General features: G+C 38.0%; 2 protein-coding genes across 2 annotated transcripts in view; one reads left to right on the forward strand and one right to left on the reverse strand.

Moving 5' to 3' along the window:
• NT5DC1 (5'-nucleotidase domain containing 1) overlaps positions 1–21,036 on the reverse strand; it is a 137,377-nt gene that overhangs the window by 100,417 nt on the left and 15,924 nt on the right. The gene's annotated exons all lie outside the window — the stretch shown is intronic.
• COL10A1 (collagen type X alpha 1 chain) lies at positions 13,508–20,302 on the forward strand. The gene is made up of 2 exons (XM_058801869.1): positions 13,508–13,646; positions 18,282–20,302. Exons 1-2 carry the CDS (start codon positions 13,508–13,510, stop codon positions 20,174–20,176), a joined length of 2,034 nt encoding a protein of 677 aa, XP_058657852.1. The 3' UTR covers positions 20,177–20,302.

Here is a 21,036-nt window from a genome sequence, read left to right on the forward strand (position 1 = left end):
CACAGATTTCCTTTGTTGTTTCCTTATGGTTTGCCATTTTGCAAACTTTGGGAAGCAACTTTCAAGAGGTGACAGGCTGAGAAAAAAATGAGCAGTAATAGCAGTTATGGGGAATGAGGCTATTCTTAAAATGCATTATTTTAGTATTATATTCTATTATCCCCACACCCCAAATTACAAACCTACAACCCAACATCATAATGAAGTCCAAAGAAATAAAACTAATCATCCTATCTTCTACTGCCTAACTTCCTAAATAGGAACTATAACAGAAATGTAGTCAGCTACACAATCTTATCATTTTCCAGCAATGAAGGTACTTACAAGTGCATTTTAGGAAGGTTTGACTAAAATGTGGATGGTACCTGGCTTGATTTAGTCCTTTTGGGTTGTTCTGCCTACAGGCAGTGGACACCATTCATCATCATCAGACATTAAGGGCCAGATGCAGAAATATGCAGGCATTACAGAGAATTCAGTACTGAATAATAATACATATAATAAGTACATTAATGATGGCACAATCAGATACTTAAGAATGGATTTCTAACTGACAGAATATTGAGTGTCAGAATACATCAGTCAGTCACTGGAGGAAATAATGAGTTCTTATCTCCAGCCTCATCTGAGGACAGCAGTTAGCTGCCTCTGTAAAAGTGGTATTCAGACGATGCCTCACCTAGGATGAGGCTATCTGGGGCATGGGCTTAAATGCTGCACTGCCTAAACAGAGGTAAAATTGTGAGTACTTCTAACACCCTCAAAACTTATGCCAGAATGTGTGGTGGCTAATAAGGCAGCAGTTTCTAAAGGAATCATTTTAACTGATGTGAGACAGGACTCTTTGCAATAGCCACAACTACTCAAATCCCTTTCAGTGTTATATTCTCCATAATATATATGCCTTTGGCATGCAAGATTCCTGTCATGAGGACACTAAGAAAAGCTGGAGGTCTGTGTAATCCAGACAATCCTTAATCCCTGTCTAATCACAATATCCATAATGAAGCAAAGTGCAGGGAGAAAAGAACCTAAAAGAGCCTTAAAAAGAATCAAATAAGCACACATACACAGCGTTTAAAAAATCTAATCTTCTCCCTGTACTTCTATGTTGTAATGACCAACCAGTTTCAGAAAGCATCCCCATGGGATGCAAACCAAAAGATATATTGATATTCTTAAACATAGTCTTCTACAGTTTATTCTGATATACACAGGAGGGTAACAATAACAGTCCAATCAGCTCCAAACCACAGAGAATGCAGAAAGTTTTTCTAAATTTTTGTCATTTAAAATGAAAATACCTGAAATTCTGTGCAAACATTCTGTTCTGGACTAAGAAAAACAGATGACAGATCTTGGGAAAACAGAATTAAAAAATGCAGTTCTTATGGTCTTTGCCACTGTTTTTCATACCTAATAAATAAATAAATAAATAAATCCACTGTTCTTCAGAAAGAGCCAGGAACATTGCAGTACTCATCTTTAAAAGGTTCTCCAAGTGCAAACTTAATAAATAATCCAGGATGAAGAAGGAAAGAAATGCCTTTGGGAGGAGATGACAAGCCTGAAGCTAGTTTCGTTGTGAGTTTCAACTTTTCCAAAGCACTAATTTCTTACTCCTAGCAGCTGTTTGGCAAGGGGATCTCAGAGGGATACAGTTACCAATAAGGAAACAACAAGTCTCTCAACAAGACAACAGAGGTAACAAGTGATCGTGCTTTAAATTACAGTACTATAAAGGACATATGAAACACCTGTATTCTTGGCACTTTTTTCCTTGGGAAGATTTCATTTTAATTCATGGCAATTGAGTGATAGTCTACAACTTTCAATACCAGTTTTTGTAGATCAAACAGCTTTTAATAACAAAATGAAATACTATGTCTTTAAAAATAAAAAGCAAAGACTGTGAAAATAGTCTTCCTTAAAAAAACCCCAATGCCCTAAATTGTAAAAGCATAAAAGAGTTTAGCATTAAAATAATTACCTGATGTTATAACAGGAAATATATATAATTCATCTTTAGTGTGAACTGTGGTTCATCAGGATCGGGTTTTCTGATAAAATACTGTCAAATTTTCACCAGTCCAACTCAATACTTCATTCATGCAATAAATGCAACTTCTTATACCTCATGCTTTTGCTTTTTCAAAAATATTTGTTTAAAACTGTTTGGTCATCCTTTAATAAAAAGTCAGGAAAAAAGGTTTCTACCCTAGTCCTGTACATACATCTTGCAAAGCAGCTCCAAGGCATGAATTCTTTCCATAGGTTTGGATTTGGGACATAGGGGTACAATGTGCAAAATATCCAATCTGCTACTACCACAAAATTTTATGCAATTATTACAAATTTCTGATTGCATTTGCACAATAAAGGCTTGTTGGAGTTTGGCAGCTAAATGCCCCAAAGAGTTTATCTACACCTTCAGTGTCAAGATCTCACACCTACATAACTGCTTAGTAGAGCACTCTCCAAAAGAACGACTGTGTTTCTTTTGGAAGAGGCAGTGACAGAATATAATCACATTTACTTTGTCCTCCTAGCACAAGAACAGAAACTTGAGATGTTCCTATGTGCCTTCCAGGCATGTGGCATAAATACAGAAGTCAAGGAAAAATGCTGCACTGTAGGGTATAGGGAGCAGATTAAGCTTTAATGGGCCATAAGCTTCACTGCAGAAACTCAGAACCTGTTAGACTCTGTTTATAAATTAATTTTCTGTTAAATAAAGACTTAGGGCATATATGTCCTTGCAAAAACATCAGAAGCCGCATTTGCATAAACCAGCGCCAAAACTGGAATATTTTACTTCACAGGCCACTGTGCAGTCACCTGAAATGTAATTAGATGCCATCAGGCCTTGATTATAAGCTGATGGTTGAGACTTGGAAAGCCTAAAGTCTTTTCCTGAACACTAGTATAACTTGGAAAAATCATGTTTTATTTCAAGCAGACATTTTAGATGTAAGTCATAAAATAACTCCAAACACAAAACGTAGTCTTGCTGATCATGACTTTTTTGCAGTTGTATGCAAGTATGCAAGCCAACTTCTCCCAACTACTAGACACAAAAAACCACCTGTGTATGAGGTGTCATATTTGTCTTCAGGTAACTTAGGAATGAAGGATTCTAAGGAGCATTTTAACAACTTTGGACAGAGGCTTCTGCCAGCAGTTTGACCAAATGCCATGAGGCAGTTTGCCCTCAGAACAGCTGGATGGTAGTGCATCCTGCATTATCATTCCATAGAAAAATAGTTTAAAAATACTGAAATTTTAACTTGCTCTCTATATCTGCCAAGTCTCAACAGAAACAGCTCCTTTTCATCTATGACTATTTTTGATTTTTCCATATCAAAACCCCAAGACAGGTCACAGAGACCAATGGTCCCTGTGTTCCCAAGAGACCATTGAGCCCTGTGAGATTCATAGGTAGCATCACTACAACAGCACCTAATAAAATTCTCCAGAAACTTCAGATTGTTTTCTTAAGACAATATAAATTTTTACATTGAAGTATTTCTCTCTTTCTAAAAGATGATCCAGTAGAAGTTTAAACATTCCAATTAGTTTTAGAAATAATGTGACATAACTCTGTCCACTATTCCAATTAAGTTTGTAAAACAATCTTGCTTTGTCAATGCAAAATTTTGTCTTATTTTTATTTGGCATTTAGTATCTCTAGAAACTGGTAAAGGTAGTAAAATTATCCTATATTGGTATTAAATAGTTTGTACGGTTGACCAGAGATTATTTCACATATCAAATAAATTCTGCTCATGCTCTTGGCCAGCTGTTTTCCAACAGTGTTGGCATTCCCTATGTGATTAGCCTAAATATACTTTCCCTTAAAGTACTTGCAAGCTATTGGTGCACAAACAAACAAAACCCCCTGTTCTAAACGACTTTAGTGTCTCAGGGATATAGCTCTGCAGGAGAGGCTCAGAGGGAAAAGTCTGTCATAGTTCATGTAAACAACCTGTGGTCATCAGCACAGCCAAAGGTAGAATCCAACTATGAAAGCCAATTTTTAAATACAATTTATGTACACAGCACATACCAAAAAAGATCAGGATTTAGACAGGTATAAAAAGGAAACAGGAGAAAAATATTCTAGTATTTTAATTTTGCTTTTACTTACTAATATTTAAGTAAGCAAACACATCCCACCACAGGTCTATAGACACAGGTGGTCTATTTTCTGAAACAATAAGCTCTCTCTGAATGAACTAACATGCATTCTTGGTGAACTAATATTTCAACAGATAAACAGTGTTATGCTTATGTCCTGAAATAAGGAGACTGTTTCAAGATTCAGCTTTGTTTAAAAATATTTCAAGCTGGTAAATGAAAAGAGTTTCAATCAAAAATAAAATTCTAAATCTCATTCTTGTAACTTCTACTGAATTTGCAGATGGATCTTCTGTAGGCTTCTTTTTGAATCTACTACATCTAAATCTAATACTGAAGTCTATTGTTAGAAAAATGTGAAGTATCTTTAAAAAAAAGGGAAAGCTTGCATGCAGAATGAGATTACAAATATGTAAATATAAAGATAAAACCTTGCCTTGTTTCTCGTGCAGCAAGGGATAACCAGACACTAATTGGATAAGCCATGCAATGGCAATAGAATCACTGAATTGAATGTACCAGATTTATTGTTAAATGATGCGATCACACTAGCATAGATATCACATCAAATAACAGCATTTATTTTAGCCACAGCTTCCCAGATTCCACTCTTATTTTTGGTTAAAAACTAATTTAGAGCAACTCTTATTTTCTACTGTTAAAAAGTCCTCCCCCTAATCATCATAAGATACTTTTCCATACTGAAGCATACAGTAGCTTTTAAACTGGAATCCACAGCTTTTTGGAGGACAAACCCAAAAGTTCTACAAGACATTTTTCAGAGACTTTGCATGAGATAATCATACAATTCAGAGTCCACATCACAATTTGGACTATTTGACATGGATAAATGAGCCTTTCCCTCCTTAGCCCATTTCCTATCCCCACTTTTGTATGCAGCAGAATTACACTGATGGAATATCTGTGATCTGTGGAGATCACCGTCAATGGGTGCAGAAGTCATTTCACATCACCTCCAGCAGGAGTCCAATTTTAAATTTTGTTTTTTCATCATTCAGCACAGTATCAGCAGGGAAACTGGAAACAGGATCAAGTTAGGCTGTCTGTCATGAGTTCAGGAGTCCCCATCTTTCCTGGTATCTTCACATGTTTTTGTATCAGTTGTTTGGAAAGTATCTGTTTCACATATGAGTCTCTTTATGTAACTCTTTTTTAGTCCTCAAAGCTTTGAATGCAAAAGCCTACTAGTAAAGCTCATAAAAAGTGATCATCCCTCATATTCATGTGGTATTCCTCCTATGGAAGAAGATATCCTACAGGAAAAATTGAAACTTGTTATTTGAGTCAGGTAATATAGCAAATGTCACCTATAAAACTTTGTAGGTTTTCTGTGACAGGGCTGACACTGCATTAGCACTTCATTAAAGGAAGTAATTCTGACTCTCCTATGTGACAATACAATGCTTGTAAAAATTCAATTTCAGCTAATTGAAATGAAAACTAGTCTATTACTAATATCAGGAACACTTAGGCTTCAAAGACTCAAGCTTATTTTGAATAAGTGAGAGAGCAAAAAAATTTATACAGAATCATAGAATCATTTAGATTTCACAAGACTTTAGGATCATCTAGCCCAACCATTAACTCAGCACCGCGAGTGAGTCCAACCATGTCCCTAAGCACTACATCTACAGGTCTTTCAATACCTCCAGGAATGGTGACTCCACTCCTTCCCTAGGCAGTCTGTTCCAATGTGTGACAAACTTTTTGGTAAAGAAATTTTTCCCAATATCCAATCTAACCCTCTCCTGGTGCAATTTGAGGTCATTTCCTCTTACTGTATCACTCTCTGCTTAGGAAAAGACACTGGAACCCACTCTAACTTTTTTTCAGGTAGTTGTAGAGAGAAAAAAGGTCCCCTCTGAGGCTCTTTTCTCCAGGCTAAACAAGTTCAACTACTCATCAGCTACTCCTCACAGGACTTGCACCCCCCTTATGCACATGCACCCACCAAAAGAATGTTTCAAAGTTTCAATTTAAATAAATTAAAACAAAACAGCAATATTTAAAATGCCAGACTTAATAAAACAAACAAATCCCTTATTTTTAAAATGAACTCAGACAGCTTTTTATTTGTTCTGGTTGTAAAAGTCTGGATTTCCCCCATTGGCACCTGTCTTTAAACATGGAAGTTTAAAAACAACTCTGTGCCAATTGTCCAAACCACAGCAGGTAGTATAGTCAATGAATGAGACTATTCAGCAGGCTGACTACATGCTCCAGGGGCTACACTTGAAAAAGTAGCTCAGTTACACCTATTTTTGACCAAGTATTTGGAAGATTCCCCTAATTATGGGATACCAAAGGAAGCTGCATGAACTTCTTCACCTTTGGGATAGCAGAAGTGGTTCTCATTCTTTTTTTCCATGGTTTCTACTTTATTCGCTGTGGTTCAGGGCACTCTGACAGAAACCTTGAGTCCAGCAAACACAGAGGTAGAGAAAGATATTAAATAATCTAATAAAAATCACTAAAAAGAGCATGAATTAAAAAAAAAAAGAATAAAAATAGTTCTCACTGGGAAAATATGACTACTTAGCGTATTTACATTTCTATGTGAATGCTCTTTTTAAACAAGAACATCAGGTACTTACTAAAATAGAAAGAAGACTTGCAGCAATTTTTAAAGACTAATGATCTATTTAACATATTTAAAAATAATTTTAAACATACTGTGAAATGTCATGGACGTACAGAAAACAAGCCTCCATCCTCCATCACTCCCAAGAAAGTCTGATTTTAATCCAAATCAAATTCTTAAAGAAATGTTTTATAAGCCATTACATTGACACAACTAGGAGTGCAATCAACATGAACCAAAAGGCTGAAAATGAGCATCTTCAGCTAGAATGGACTAGAAACCTCTTCATCTGGTTATGTTTAAGTAGCTCCAGAAAGAGTTTTGTGGAACTCCCTTGTCAAAATCCAAAGCAAAATCTTTGCATTTACTCAGGCTATTCAGTGACCAGGATCCTGGAAATTTTATTTTCCTGAACCGTACAACAAGTTAATGAAATACTTCTGCTCTTTTTCTTCATGCAAGTCGTGTCACCAGTTGCATGTTTGCATTTTTAAACAGAACTAGTGAAAATACAAAACTTCATATAATTAAACATTTACACTAATTAATCAGAAAAGCATTTGTGAAAGAAAGGATGAATATTTAATATATAAACCCAGCTTTGTCTTTTTAGTATCTTGAAACTGATCAGTTTTCAATTAAACCCACATATCTGATAGGAGTTACAAATTAATTTATTCATTTAAACAGTATTTGTTGTTTTTACTTTCAGAAGCAAGGGAGGGAGAAATAAAAATGAGGGCAGAATAAGGTCAGGCAACAGGATATCCAAGGAAAACATCTTTTGTAACACCAGTACTTCTCTTTGGTATCTTTTACTCAGTTACCAGAAATTCTCTAAGGTGGGTGAGGATTGTCGTATCTTCATACAATCCTAGCGAACATGGTGATAAACAATGTAGTGCTGTTAGAAAGCAATAACCAGTAATACTGTTTGTCTCAGAGGACTGTTTCATCAAAAATTCATGTCTGTCTCAAAGCTTTCTCTATAAGCTATGCAGAATACATCTTCTCTTGAGGTTTCAACATGGTTATTCAGTGTCCCTGCAAGTTAACTCAGTCAGAATACAACTATAAATATTTAACTGGGTGTCATCTATTTAAATATATTGCTACACTAAATAGAACTCTTGTGATCAACAGTTACTTGAGCTGAACAGAACAAACTGGTCAGCAGTCAGTTTTGCAGTGCCAGAAAAAATACAGACCATCTTTCCATTACTACTTGAAAGGAGGACATTTACTCAACCACAATTACAAGTGTTAAGAGTACAAGGACCTAAAGTCTATAAAAAGACTACAACAGGACTGTAGGAGTAACAGAATTTGTTTTGCTTTGTTTGTTTAAAGAGAATTCTTTATTATATCTCAAAATATAGATACAGATAGGGCTGCACAGCCCCACACACCAGCTTAACAAGCCTCTTAATTAAAAAAGACGGCATGCATTCTAAAACTCAAAATAAATCTTATTTATTTTTCCATTACAAAGGTAAATATTTCCTTCACCAAGATGTTTTCTAGTCCTGTGCAGTCCAAGCAGCTAGCACTGGAATAGAAAATACCCTCCACGTATATAGAATATACAAATATTCTATATTCAAATACAAAGCATAACAAACAGCAACAAAACAAAGAAACAACCACCCAGATTTCCCATAGCTATCAAATTTTCCTTTTACCTATTCCTTTGTGTCCATTTGACTGTGGGCAATAAAAAGCTGGAACCCCTCTGTATTAGCTTGGCCTGTCAGGTTCAGTGGAACACTTTGCTGCTCTGCACTCCCACTGAGGCCCTACCTGGCTGCTATAGTGGGAGGATGAGAACACTTCTCACCACTATGTGACAGAAAGGGATAGAGGACAGCTTTAAACCATGGAGTTGACATGATTTAGAAGTTTCCAAAGTGCCATAAAGCACACCACAAACTAGAAATCCAATTATTCCTTTAATTTCATGGCAGGCTTTCAAACTTCTTGTGGAAACTCTTAAACACCTTTCTTTGTAAACTTAAAATTGGAGACTGGAGAATTCATTCACCAGAGATGGTGCTAGAAGCTGTTATAGTCCTTTGCTGTTAGAGTACTTTGCTGTTAGAGTCCTTTCCAAAACTACCATATGTTTTGGGTACAAGCATTTTAACAGAAGAAAACTAGTCACAGATGAGGACATTCTTCAAGGTTACTTCAAGCAGGTAAGAAAATTGGACTTGAGCCAGAAGTAGCAAAAGCACTGTGTCCTATTGCTGACAGTGTTTTGATTTTATATCGCTGGTAACAAATTACTCCCCATTTTTCAGTCGACTTTTTAAATTAAAGGAAAAATCTCCCACCAGCACATTCTTGACTCCTTCTTCACAACTGAGATTACTAATCCAAATAAAGGGAGTAAACACCCCTGCACAGACCAGGTTCCTTGAGTACTATTTTTTACCACAAACAGTAATTATAACCTATAACAGCAATTTGAAGAAAAAAAGTCAGGATTAAGACTAAAGGCCAATTATTAAAAACAAGACATATTTCAAGTTTAAGTTGTGAGTTATTACTTTCAGAGAACTCTGTTATTTGAAACTAAGTTCAGAGTTTGTGCTTAGATGGTTCAAAAATTAAGATCACATACTCCAAGTCAGAACAATAAATATACTCACATTGAGTATCCTCAGCATCAAGAACATAACTGGCCAGTCCCCAGCAAGGGCCTGCACAAGCCATTCTGGAGTTTTGCTTCTCAGCTTTCTTTTTTTTTTATTGAAGGATGCATGACAGGGAGTGGCTTATTGTTTTATTACAATTTATGTTTAATTAAGACTTTCTATGCCTCTTCCTTGCAAGGAGTTGCTTGTTGTGGGACTCACTCAAAGTCACTTTGTGAGTAACTTCCAGGGTTGTGGTGGAAGTCAGTTCCCATTTCCCAAATCATGGTGTCACTTCCATGCTACACGTTTCCACTGACTCTGTGGGAGTAAGAGACCAAAGCAAAAAGGGATTTTGGAAAGCATGAGTAAGTGCACGCTTTCCAGCAACATTCAACTACAATCTGAACACCTAGTCAGCAAATGTCATGAAACACTGCAGACTGCTGCAAATGGCACTGGAGGCTTTGACTTCAGTTCCATTCACTTGGCCCATACAGACTATTTGGAGTCTTTATTGCAGTTAAACTTAGGACTTCAGCTATTGCATCGCCATAATGTGACTACCTTTAAATGGGAAGATGCTGCCAGCACACTACTACTACTACACTACTAAAAAGGAAGTTCTGAAGCAGCAGAATGGATCAAATTTTATTCCTGACTATTACTTCCTCTATTTGTGGGAAGGAGGGAGTGAAGACACCTTCGTTTGTAAGCAAAAACAACTTTCTAAACTTCTTACTATAAAACAAAAGTATCTGAAGGTTTGTATTTTGAGAACAGCTTTGCAAACAACCTTTCTAGTTTACAATGTGCTGTTACTGTATATAGAGATACACAAGTGTGCCTGTTGCACATATTTTTGCAAGGGCAAATACATACCACAGCACACTTTTCATATGCATGCTTAGCACTAAATGCATGTTAGTGCTCTACCAATAAGAAATAGCCACAGGAGCAGGGAACACATACAAAACCCGTGAACTCCAATTCCACCTCAACTTCCCACACGCACAAAAAACAAAACTTCAAGTCAAAGCAGTGGAGTAAGATAGCACAATAGGGTGGAGCTCAGGTTAATCACAAGGACAACGGGTTTGCCTGTATATACCTTTTGACCCCACAATCATCCCTATTTATGCAGACACACATAGAGATTATTCACCTTCCTGCCCAGAAGGAGCTAAGAGGGAGGAAGTGAGGCTGCTGGGCAAATATCAGTGTGAATTATTGGTGCTTTTGTAACATAAGTGTGCCTGCTCTGGGGGTATTTATGAATTAGGCAAGAAATTAGCACAAAACTGTTGTGTGCATGAAACTGTCGCCTGCTGTTCTTAACCAAATATTATCAAATTAGCAACAACCACACTTCCCACTGAAGGCTGTATATTTAAATGCTTTAAAAATCAAAAGCTATTTTTGGATTTATACAAACCAAAAAAGGAGCTGGAGCTGTGTTTTTTCAAGGAGGAAATAAACTTTATGCCCATATATTTGCTACCTCTGTCAAAAGTGGATGACTGGATCCTCACTTGAGTTTATAGACTAGTTTTTAAAATAGAGAACCTTGAGAAGTCACACAAAAAACCTGAGGACAGAGTTTCTTTCTCTGAAAGACTAGAAGAAACTGAATACATATGTGGGGAGCAAAAATGTAATCTCAGATATGCAAACTCTCTGAAAATCACTGATCAGGTCAGGCATGCAAGCTTAATGGAGAAAGCAGGCTTTAGTCTGAAGACCCCTGCAGCAAAAAGAGTTATTTACAAAAACAGTACAAGAACAGTGTCTTTTAGAGGATGGCTAGGAAGAAGAAAAGAAAAAAAGAACTGTTCAACAATACATTGAATAAATTATTGCACTTATTAGTGTAAGTTAAAACATTAATCCAGTCCTCTACTAAGCAAAGGTATTAGCACAAGTGGAAACAGAACAGACTGGATGGTCCATTGGTCCCTTTCAGTACAGTAACTTGTGTTCTAGGATGTTTGCCATAATACATAAAAGCCAAAAAGCTGAAGACTGTGGAATTAAACAAAGACATGGAGCAGGTAAAATTCAGCCCACGTTAACCTGTCATTCCACAGGACAGCCACAGGGTTCAGGGCCACCAGCTCAGTCTTTTGGTTGGAACAGTAACAGGTGTTCCTTCTGTACCTACCATGCATGAGAATTGACAGTAATACACATTATTTATTAGTATACCTATAACTCCTACAAAATTGAATACATACATGAATATCAAAGAAATTGGCAGAAGAGTTTCAATACACAGATAATTTATATGTAGGCGTTTTTTCTTAAAGGAAAGTGCACTACATATTTAATTCTACAGTTTCACCCTTAATCAGAAAACTTGTTTCTTGCCTCTTACTTTAACCTTCAGTTTTAAAATATTATTCAGAGTCACAAACAATTCAAGGACTGAGAGTTACTGCCAATTTAGGACTGAACTTCAATAAAGCAATGCTGAATCACTGTAAGATTTATTAAAAAACAGAAGAAGTTGCAGTGTGTGGCTACAGTCCATTAAACAAAACCAGTTTAACAAAATCTCTTAAAGAGCTAAAACTATAACCAGGTTTGATCCACCAACACTAAAACCAGCATCAGTTTAAATTTACTAAACTGAAACCCCCAAACATCACCCTGTGTTAACATTTGCAAAATAAAGCAGGGTGGATTTCAGTACATTTGTTATAACTGGACACAATGAAGTTTTCATTCTGTAAGTAAACTCACATTTCAAGATTTCATAATACAGAAACATTACTTGCATTATATGTGTAGTAGTATACCTCAAACATGAACACAGAAGTGTAGAGGTATAACATGAAGACAATCTCCTAAAATAACTGCCTAAAAGAAACCAGGTTCTCTGACAACTCTGTTATTAATATCTTAATTGATTTGAAATTTCTCACTTGTATCCCATTGGACAATTACTCACATAAATAGTCTTTAGTTACTCACTTAAGTGGTCTCTACAAACTTTAGAGTTACTCCTGAACAGCTCACCAAAGTTCAAAATGTATAGATCTTTCCTTAAAACATTTACAGAGAAATTTAAATGGACACTTGGAATTACTAACCTTACTTACTAGTTCATGATTTCTCCCAGTGTTACCTTTATCAATTCTTTAAACAGAGGGGCAAAAAAATTTTAGGAAAAACAAGTTATGAGCAATACAATCTCATAAATAATAAGAAATCCAATAAAATAATGAGAAAAAAACCCTAACAAAAAAAAAACCATTAAGAGAATCTAGGATGACTGCCCAAAATAGCTCTCCCCCACCCCTAAAAAACACACTTATACACACACAGGTAATTACTGCTTACAGATTTTGGGGTGGAGCTTATGTCCAGCAGTCACCCAACTAAGGGGAAAACCAGATAAATACTCAAGGGTGGCACTTGAAATCATCAGCTTCTGCTCACTCACCAGTGGCAGAACTCCTCCTCAGTAGAGGAGGATTCACTCCTCTACCACTCTGCATTGGAGCTCCACAACACTTTGGTATGTCACAACTTGGTTTTATTCTCTTTGGTTTTGAAGGTAACTTCTTCAGGATGCCTGTTTTCTGTCTGGGGAGGGAAGAGGGTTGATATTTAAGGGCCAGTGAAAGCACCCTCATGCCACTGGGGCTCTTTGTAAGGCTACAGGTAAAAACCTTGCTGAGATTTTTGCCACTGATGTTGAAGAAACCAGGACTTCATCCTTCATGGAAGTGTTTAGGTATTTTCACTAAAAACTTCTCTTCTTTTCAGGAGTTTTGCTATATGGAGCTCCTGAACTTACTTTGGAGGTCTAGTTAAAATAAAACTCTTTCTGAATACTGTTGTCCTGAATAGACTGCTATCCAATCAAAATTATTCTTTTCCTAAGAGTGAGACTATTGCCTCTAATCTATCCATGCAACAGCTCCATCATTCAAGGTGATAGCAATGCTGATTCCCTTTTTCTTAGAGCAGTTTTCAAAACTAGTGAAAGCAGATGGAAGTAAGCACAAAATATTGTTACTTTTAATACTAATAATTTAAGAAAACTCATCTCCAAAACCAGAGCTAAAAAGCTTTTCTTTACAACAAACTTTCTCTACCTTTTCTAACACAGAACCAATTTGGGAAGATGCATTTACAAGTATCTTTACTGCTGCTGTTTTGTCTGAACATTGTCCATGGTGGTGATGGATATTTTTCTGAGCGATATCAGAAACAATCCAGCATCAAGGGGCCACATTTTCTACCATACAATGTAAAGAGTCAAGGTAAGTTTACTATTTTTTCATAATAAACTAACACAATTATTCCTAGAGGTTCAATACATGAACAAAGGCTCTTTGCTTATACTACTGATATTCAAATTTCACCAACAATTTAGGTTTATTGAAATTATTTTATCACTGCAGAAAGAATTTACAGTGGCTCTGGAGTTGCCTCCTACAGACAAAGATGCACACCTGCCACATAAATGTTTTACACAATAAACACCAAAGGCATATAGAGCAGAAGCAAAGTTCCAGATCTCTGCTTCAATAGTGGGAGTAACATAGCATGACTTTGTACATAATGATGTACAACATGCTAATTATTAATTTCTTGATTCAGCACTGGGGTTTCTAGAAACAGACCTGTCACCTAAAGCTTACCTACATTCAGAAAGAATTTTTACATATTTTATCATGTTATCTGTATGCAAAACAGACCTTAGGTGTGAATTTAAATATATACATGATATATATGGGCAAATGAAGACCTATTTAAGGTCTAGAAAGACAAAATAAAATTATATATAGTTGTACAAATGTGTCATAAACTTCTATATAGTTTTTCATGAGTGATTTAAGCTCATGCTTTAATTATCAGGATAAGCACATAGTAATATAACAATTCTAGCTTTAGTATATTTTAAAAACCCTCTTAATTGCATAAATCAGTCTTATGGCAGCTTGGACAGGCTGCAATACATAACTGCAATGCTACATTGTTTCATCTTATTTCTGGCTATGCTCTCTGTCTCTTTAAGATGAACAGGTGGCTATCCCTAATGTTTGAAACTATTTGAGTTCTGTTTTATTTTTCCATACTTAGGCCAACATCTTCTTCAAAAAATTTGAACTCAAAGCTTCTGATCCATAATGACTATTCAAAATTGTCATCACTAAAATTAATAGTGAATCTTCCTTGTAAACATCCTACCTTACCCCCTGAGAATAGTATTACCTTCTTTCAGACATCATCAGGCTATTCAAAATAGTTTTCTTTTTTTGCTGTATCTCATCCACTTTTAGTTGTAGTAATCATACTTGGGCATTAGCAAATAAGCATTAGCAAATAAGCTTCTCTTCACTAGAAAAAGGACATGGGCAAATCTGGAGAGCAGAATTGCTGCTCAGGACATTGCATCCACATTACCCTCATTTGGGTGTTTTGATTCAGAATAGGTCTGCACACAGATCCTATGGACTGTCTGATCATGAGCAACACACATGGAGCCCAAAGACACTCTGCTCTCATAGCAGCTGGTGGCAGCACTGGCCCCATACCAATCAGTTCCAACCCACATGCTCCAAGAATCCCAGCAGTGAGAAACAAGTGAGAGCAGCATGGCTGGGAACCTTACCCCCAAAATACTCTCCTGGGCTGTACCAAAATATTTTCATAGTTTCATCCCTTGTCTTATTCAGCACAAGGACTTCCTGGAACCCTAAGACTCCTGGATCAAATTTAGGTACACACAGATACAACAAAAATTCTCACTGAGTTTTATGCTTCATTTCCTTCCTCCTTAACTTTTCTTGTGTTTTTCCATGACTTTACTCAGAATAATTTACATATTCATACTATTTTTAAGTGAAGTATAATATTTACTTGGCTATTCTCTACCATACTTCACTCACTTCTCCTAATAGTGGTTCTTCTTTCCCCCTGTATTGAAAACATCTGGGAAAGGGGGAACCAGCAACAAATTAAGCAAGAATCAGGGTAGACAGAAAATAGTGTGAAAGGGGGAAATGAATTGTCCTGAGCTAAATTTTTACTTTGTATACAAACACAGAATCTAATGTGAGTGAAAATTCATATTTAGAATGAGAATGATTATATCAAAACCTGAGAAGTAAAAAATGCTCTCAATTTAGGAAATGTAACAGAAGACTATATACTAGACCTCAATAGCAGGAACAGCCTACATTTTTACAGACATGCGAGTCCAGTCATTCACAAGTGCTTGACAGAGTTTGATTTGGTGAGCAAGCATTGCAGAAGCACTGTTATTCTTGAGTCTGGAAAACAAGCATCCCATAGAGAGATTTTAGAAGCATTTAAAGAGGGAAGACTGCTGGAGATCATCACTTCTAATCTGAGATGATCTTGGAGGAATAAAACAGGAGCCTACAGGAGCAAATGAATACAGCTTTTTTCTAGTGAGTTGTTCCATTTGCAAGTATCTGAAGTAGCAATGGCAAGCTTTTCATCATAGCTTACTTTTCCAATTTGATCACCAAACGCTGACTTCTATAGATATAGCTACCAATAAATTATCTTTTTGCTTTGTATGGCTTTGTGAAAAAGCAGCCTGGAACTGAAATTTCAGTCTAAACCCAAAACTCATGAGTCAGGACAACATAAAACAGACCACACAATTTCTGTTGGCAACCAAAGCCTATTAAGGCTTCATCTACTTTGGTGAAATTGTTTAAAAACTCTTGGTCTTGACAGCTCTCCAGAACATAGTTTTTTAACCAGTATCTCTTTGGCTTGAAGAATGTGAAAAGCCCAGGTTGAAAACAATAACTGAATGAAGTCTCACTATCCAGCAATGCTTAAAAAAGCCACTACTGCAGATTAGTTAAAGTCTACATATTTAATTCAATACACATATGGGGTTTGATGGCACTAGAAAATGTAAAGCAATTTTGCATCAAGGCATGTGCTGAGACATGTAAAAGAGTAGCCAATCAATACTTCAATGTTCTTAGAAGTAGAATTTCTTATATTCTACTTAATGAAGTAGAATAAATAAATTCTACTTCATTGATAGATTTAGCAGTCCTTTCCTCAGAGGAATAACCATTGTTTTTAGACAGCCTAATTACAATTACGATCTTAATCTAAAAGCAGCACAACTTCAGAACAATAGAGCTCACAGAAAATCTCTATAACAACATGAGTGCTGACAATGCCTTTAACATCTTAGGCAAAACTGGCATCTCTGTGAACCTAGGACTGCTATTTGCATCTAAAATATGGTAAAAGTAATAAGGAGATACACTCTGAGCTAAAGTCTGATGCAATTTGCCATCAAAAAAAATTGTCAATATATCACAAATAAATCACCATGCTTGTTTTCTATGTGTAGGATTTTAACAGCTATCTTCCTGTTCACAGCCTTAAGAAGGATGAGATAGGAAGATGTGGAAAATAAGTTGATATGCATTTGTGCTGATTTTATGCATCAGCAGAAAAGAAAATGCACCCTCTGCACTTTCTAGATAAGAACAATTTCCCTGTCAATACAGGAAGAAGGCAACCTTGCAGACACAATAACAAACCAAAATCAAATGTATTTCATAAGCATACCTCTATTATTTAAAAACTCCCAACAATATGTAGAAGAATAGTTTCCTCCTTCACCTCACTTTTGGTCCAATGAAACTATGCACATATTGGAAAAAGCAGTTTATTATCTAAGAGACAGCCAAACAGTCATTGTATATAATATATATATACATAATGTATATAATATAATATTATACATATGTACATATGTATATAATATATATACAAACTTTCATGTGTGTATATATATGTAACACTGGTCTTTTTGTGGGAGGCTGAAAGGAAAAATTGTAGCTGATGCAATTGTTGATCAATTGATAATACTTTCTAAATAAGCATTCAATAGAACGTATTGCCATTATAAAAAACAGAATTCAGGCTCTTTTTGTATCCTTCAGTTTTTATTTTTAAAATTACTTCTTAAATTAACACCCATCACAGATATGCCATTTTGTTCTATAATGCTGCCACTTGTAGTGTGAGACTACTGAAGTAGCCTCACAGCATCTGTGTTAAACTTGTTAAACTTAAATGTAATGTCCAACAAATCAGCATGCCAATTTCAACATAAAGCTGAAGGCTCCTCCCAAGCACACACAAACTAAGCAGTAAGCTTTTTTGCTTATCCCTCTATTTGTGACATTTGGTTAAGAGGCTCCACCTGCTGTTTTGGTAACTAAGAAAATGAAGCAGTAATAAAAAACTTCATAATAATGCTAGAATTGTGACAGCAGTAAAATGAATTATCAGCTGGGACCTTGCCACTGAGTGAAATTTTTATGACAGACAAAAGTCTGAAATTTTTATGACAGACAATACCTGAAAATATTCATATATTTACAAAAGAACTAGTGCCTTGGGCCACTTTTGAAAAATAGGTGCAGGGAAGAACAAAACTCTCACTACGTAAATATAGCAACAAGTTGTTTCCAAAAAGCTGCTGCACCTGCACAGACAGCTTCCTGTGATTTCACTCATCAAGTCTGATGACCTGCTCAATCTGTTACCTGTCTGTGTTGTTTTTTCCTTACTTAATAGGCTGCATCTACTTGCACAGTACTTTTTAAGTTCTTTGATGATCCTGAATGTATTGAAGCAAAAAAAAAAAAAAAATTCTAGAGGCCTTATATCTCACATTTCCAGCAAATTTGCACTTGTTACTTGTAAGGGCGGTGAAACACTTTTACTTGAATGTCAGGTTCTCACTGACAAATACAGCAGCTGAAACTTGACTTCCATGAAGCAGAAGTTAAATTAACCCTTCATGCATTTTACCACCATGCTACATTGCCTGCAAATATGTTGTAGATGCCCTGGTTGATCTGGTTTCCTCTCTCTCACAGGTGTGCAGGTAAGGGGGGAACAAGGACCCCCTGGTCCCCCAGGCCCTGCTGGACCAAGAGGACAACCAGGTCCTGCAGGAAAGCCAGGGTTTGGAAGTCCAGGTCCCCAAGGGCCCCCTGGTCCCCCAGGACCACCTGGGTTCTCTGCAGTTGGAAAGCCAGGAGTGCCAGGTCTACCAGGAAAGCCAGGAGCAAGAGGACTAAATGGTGAGAAAGGAGAACCTGGACCTGCTGGACTCCCAGGAGCAAGAGGACCACAAGGGCCGCCCGGCACTCCCGGCCCCGCAGGACTGACTGTCCCTGGCAAGCCAGGACCACAAGGCCCTCCAGGAGCTCAGGGGCCAAGGGGACCCCCTGGTGAGAAGGGTGAGCCAGGTATCCCAGGTATAAATGGACAAAAGGGAGAAAACGGATTCGGAATTCCAGGCCGCCCAGGTGGCAGGGGTCTTCCAGGCCCACAGGGACCCCGGGGCCCCCCTGGTCCTGCTGGGATAGGGAAGCCCGGTGAAAATGGCCTGCCAGGTCAGCCAGGTCTGAAAGGTGACCGAGGTTTTCCAGGTGCACCTGGAGCAGTTGGTCTCCCAGGTCCCCAGGGTCTCCCAGGTGAACCTGGAGAAGTTGGCATTGGCAAGCCTGGGCCAATGGGACCACCAGGAGCAGCAGGTATCCCTGGAGCCAAGGGACATCCTGGACCTGCAGGGTTGCCTGGATCCCCAGGACTCCCAGGTTTTGGAAAGCCAGGATTGCCAGGGATGAAGGGACACAGAGGGCCTGAAGGTCCTCCTGGCCTTCCAGGACCTAAAGGAGACCAAGGTCCAGCTGGTGTGCCAGGAGAACCAGGGCCGGTCGGGCCACCCGGGAACATGGGCCCTCATGGACTTAAAGGTTTGCCCGGTGAGAATGGCCTACCTGGGCCCAAAGGTGACATGGGCCCTGCAGGACAGCCAGGATTCCCAGGGGCCAAGGGGGAACGAGGCCTCCCAGGATTAGAGGGAAAACCAGGATACCCAGGTGAGCAGGGTCTTGCTGGTCCTAAGGGACACGCAGGTCTCCCAGGCCCAAAGGGTGATACAGGCCCTGCTGGGCTACCTGGGCTGCCTGGTCCGATGGGTCCACAAGGAGCCAAGGGAGTGCCAGGGACCAACGGTGAGCCAGGCCCCAGAGGGCCTTCAGGAATACCTGGGATCAGAGGTCCCATCGGTCCCCCTGGCGTGCCAGGAGCCCCTGGTGCAAAGGGTGAGCCAGGAGCACCAGGACTGCCGGGCCCAGCAGGCATTTCCACTAAAGGCTTGAGTGGACCCATGGGACCACCTGGACCCCCTGGTCCTAAAGGCAGCAATGGTGAGCCTGGCATGCCCGGCCCCCCAGGTCCTCCTGGTCCCCCTGGCCAAGCTGTAATCCCACAGATGCCCGAAGGCTATGTTAAAGCAGGAGAGTCTCGGGACCTATCAGGGATATCTTTCATAAAAGGAGGAGTAAACCAAGCTCTGACAGGGATGCCAGTATCTGCTTTCAGTGTCATCCTCTCAAAAGCCTACCCTGCAGCAACAGTCCCCATCAAATTTGATAAAATCTTGTACAATAGGCAGCAACACTATGACCCCAGAACAGGAATCTTCACCTGCAGGACCCCTGGACTGTACTATTTCTCCTACCATGTACACGCAAAAGGAACAAATGTTTGGGTTGCACTCTACAAAAATGGTTCCCCACTTATGTACACCTATGATGAGTACAAGAAAGGATACCTTGACCAGGCTTCTGGCAGTGCTGTCATCGATCTCATGGAGAATGACCAAGTATGGCTCCAACTGCCCAATTCAGAATCTAATGGTCTCTACTCCTCTGATTATGTTCACTCTTCTTTCTCAGGTTTCCTGTTTGCTCATATCTAATATCCCACTTACCCTGTCCTGACACACTCTCCTTCAGACCGTGTTAACCAGGTACTGCTCTGATTTGTCCTTAGCAGCTCATGCAACTTCAACATTGCAAAAGGAATGGAGGAGGGAGTGAGAAAGTGGAAGAGAGTGGTTCAAACATAGTAGTATAATATTGTATGTTTTTAGAGAATTGTCATTAAAAATTGTTTTGAATGATGATTAATTGTCTGACTGAATGCAACATAAAAATTTTATGAATTAATATAATGCACAGTCTTTGTCTTTTTTTCCTTTTTTTCTTTTAAAAGGAGAATGAGAATTTCTAACTATCACACCTCATAACACAATAAAGGATGCTAGATCATACTTCACTATACTTAAATTAACTGAAGTAATTTCATTCCAAGTAAATGGTCTCAAATTCCTCACAGTCACCTCAACAGCTGGACAATACACTTCAGGAATATTCTACATCTAGCTTTATTTTTAAGCTGTCGAACAGGAGACAAGAATGACAACTCTATTAGAGTCCATATCATAATCACAGTTTTCATTTAGTTCTACTGTTCTTATTAATAACTACCTTAGAGAAAGGTGGATTTACAAATGATTACATGTTACTGAAGATCTAAAGTTTCCCAATATGAAAAAGCAACCAGATTTGAAGCCTTAAAATCCATTCGGCTTTCTTTAATGCACATTGATGCAACAAACTCGTTCAGTATTTTCAAATCTCCTAACATTCTGTAACATTCAGAGAACAATAAAGCAACATTGACCAAATCCAAACCTTAAAAACATATCCTCACAATCATGCAGACACACTTACAAAAACAGAACAGCTTTACCACCCCAAAACTGGAGATAATTCT

This window comes from Ammospiza caudacuta, chromosome 3 (genome assembly GCF_027887145.1).
Source record: "Ammospiza caudacuta isolate bAmmCau1 chromosome 3, bAmmCau1.pri, whole genome shotgun sequence".
NCBI classification, from domain to species: Eukaryota; Metazoa; Chordata; class Aves; order Passeriformes; family Passerellidae; genus Ammospiza; species Ammospiza caudacuta.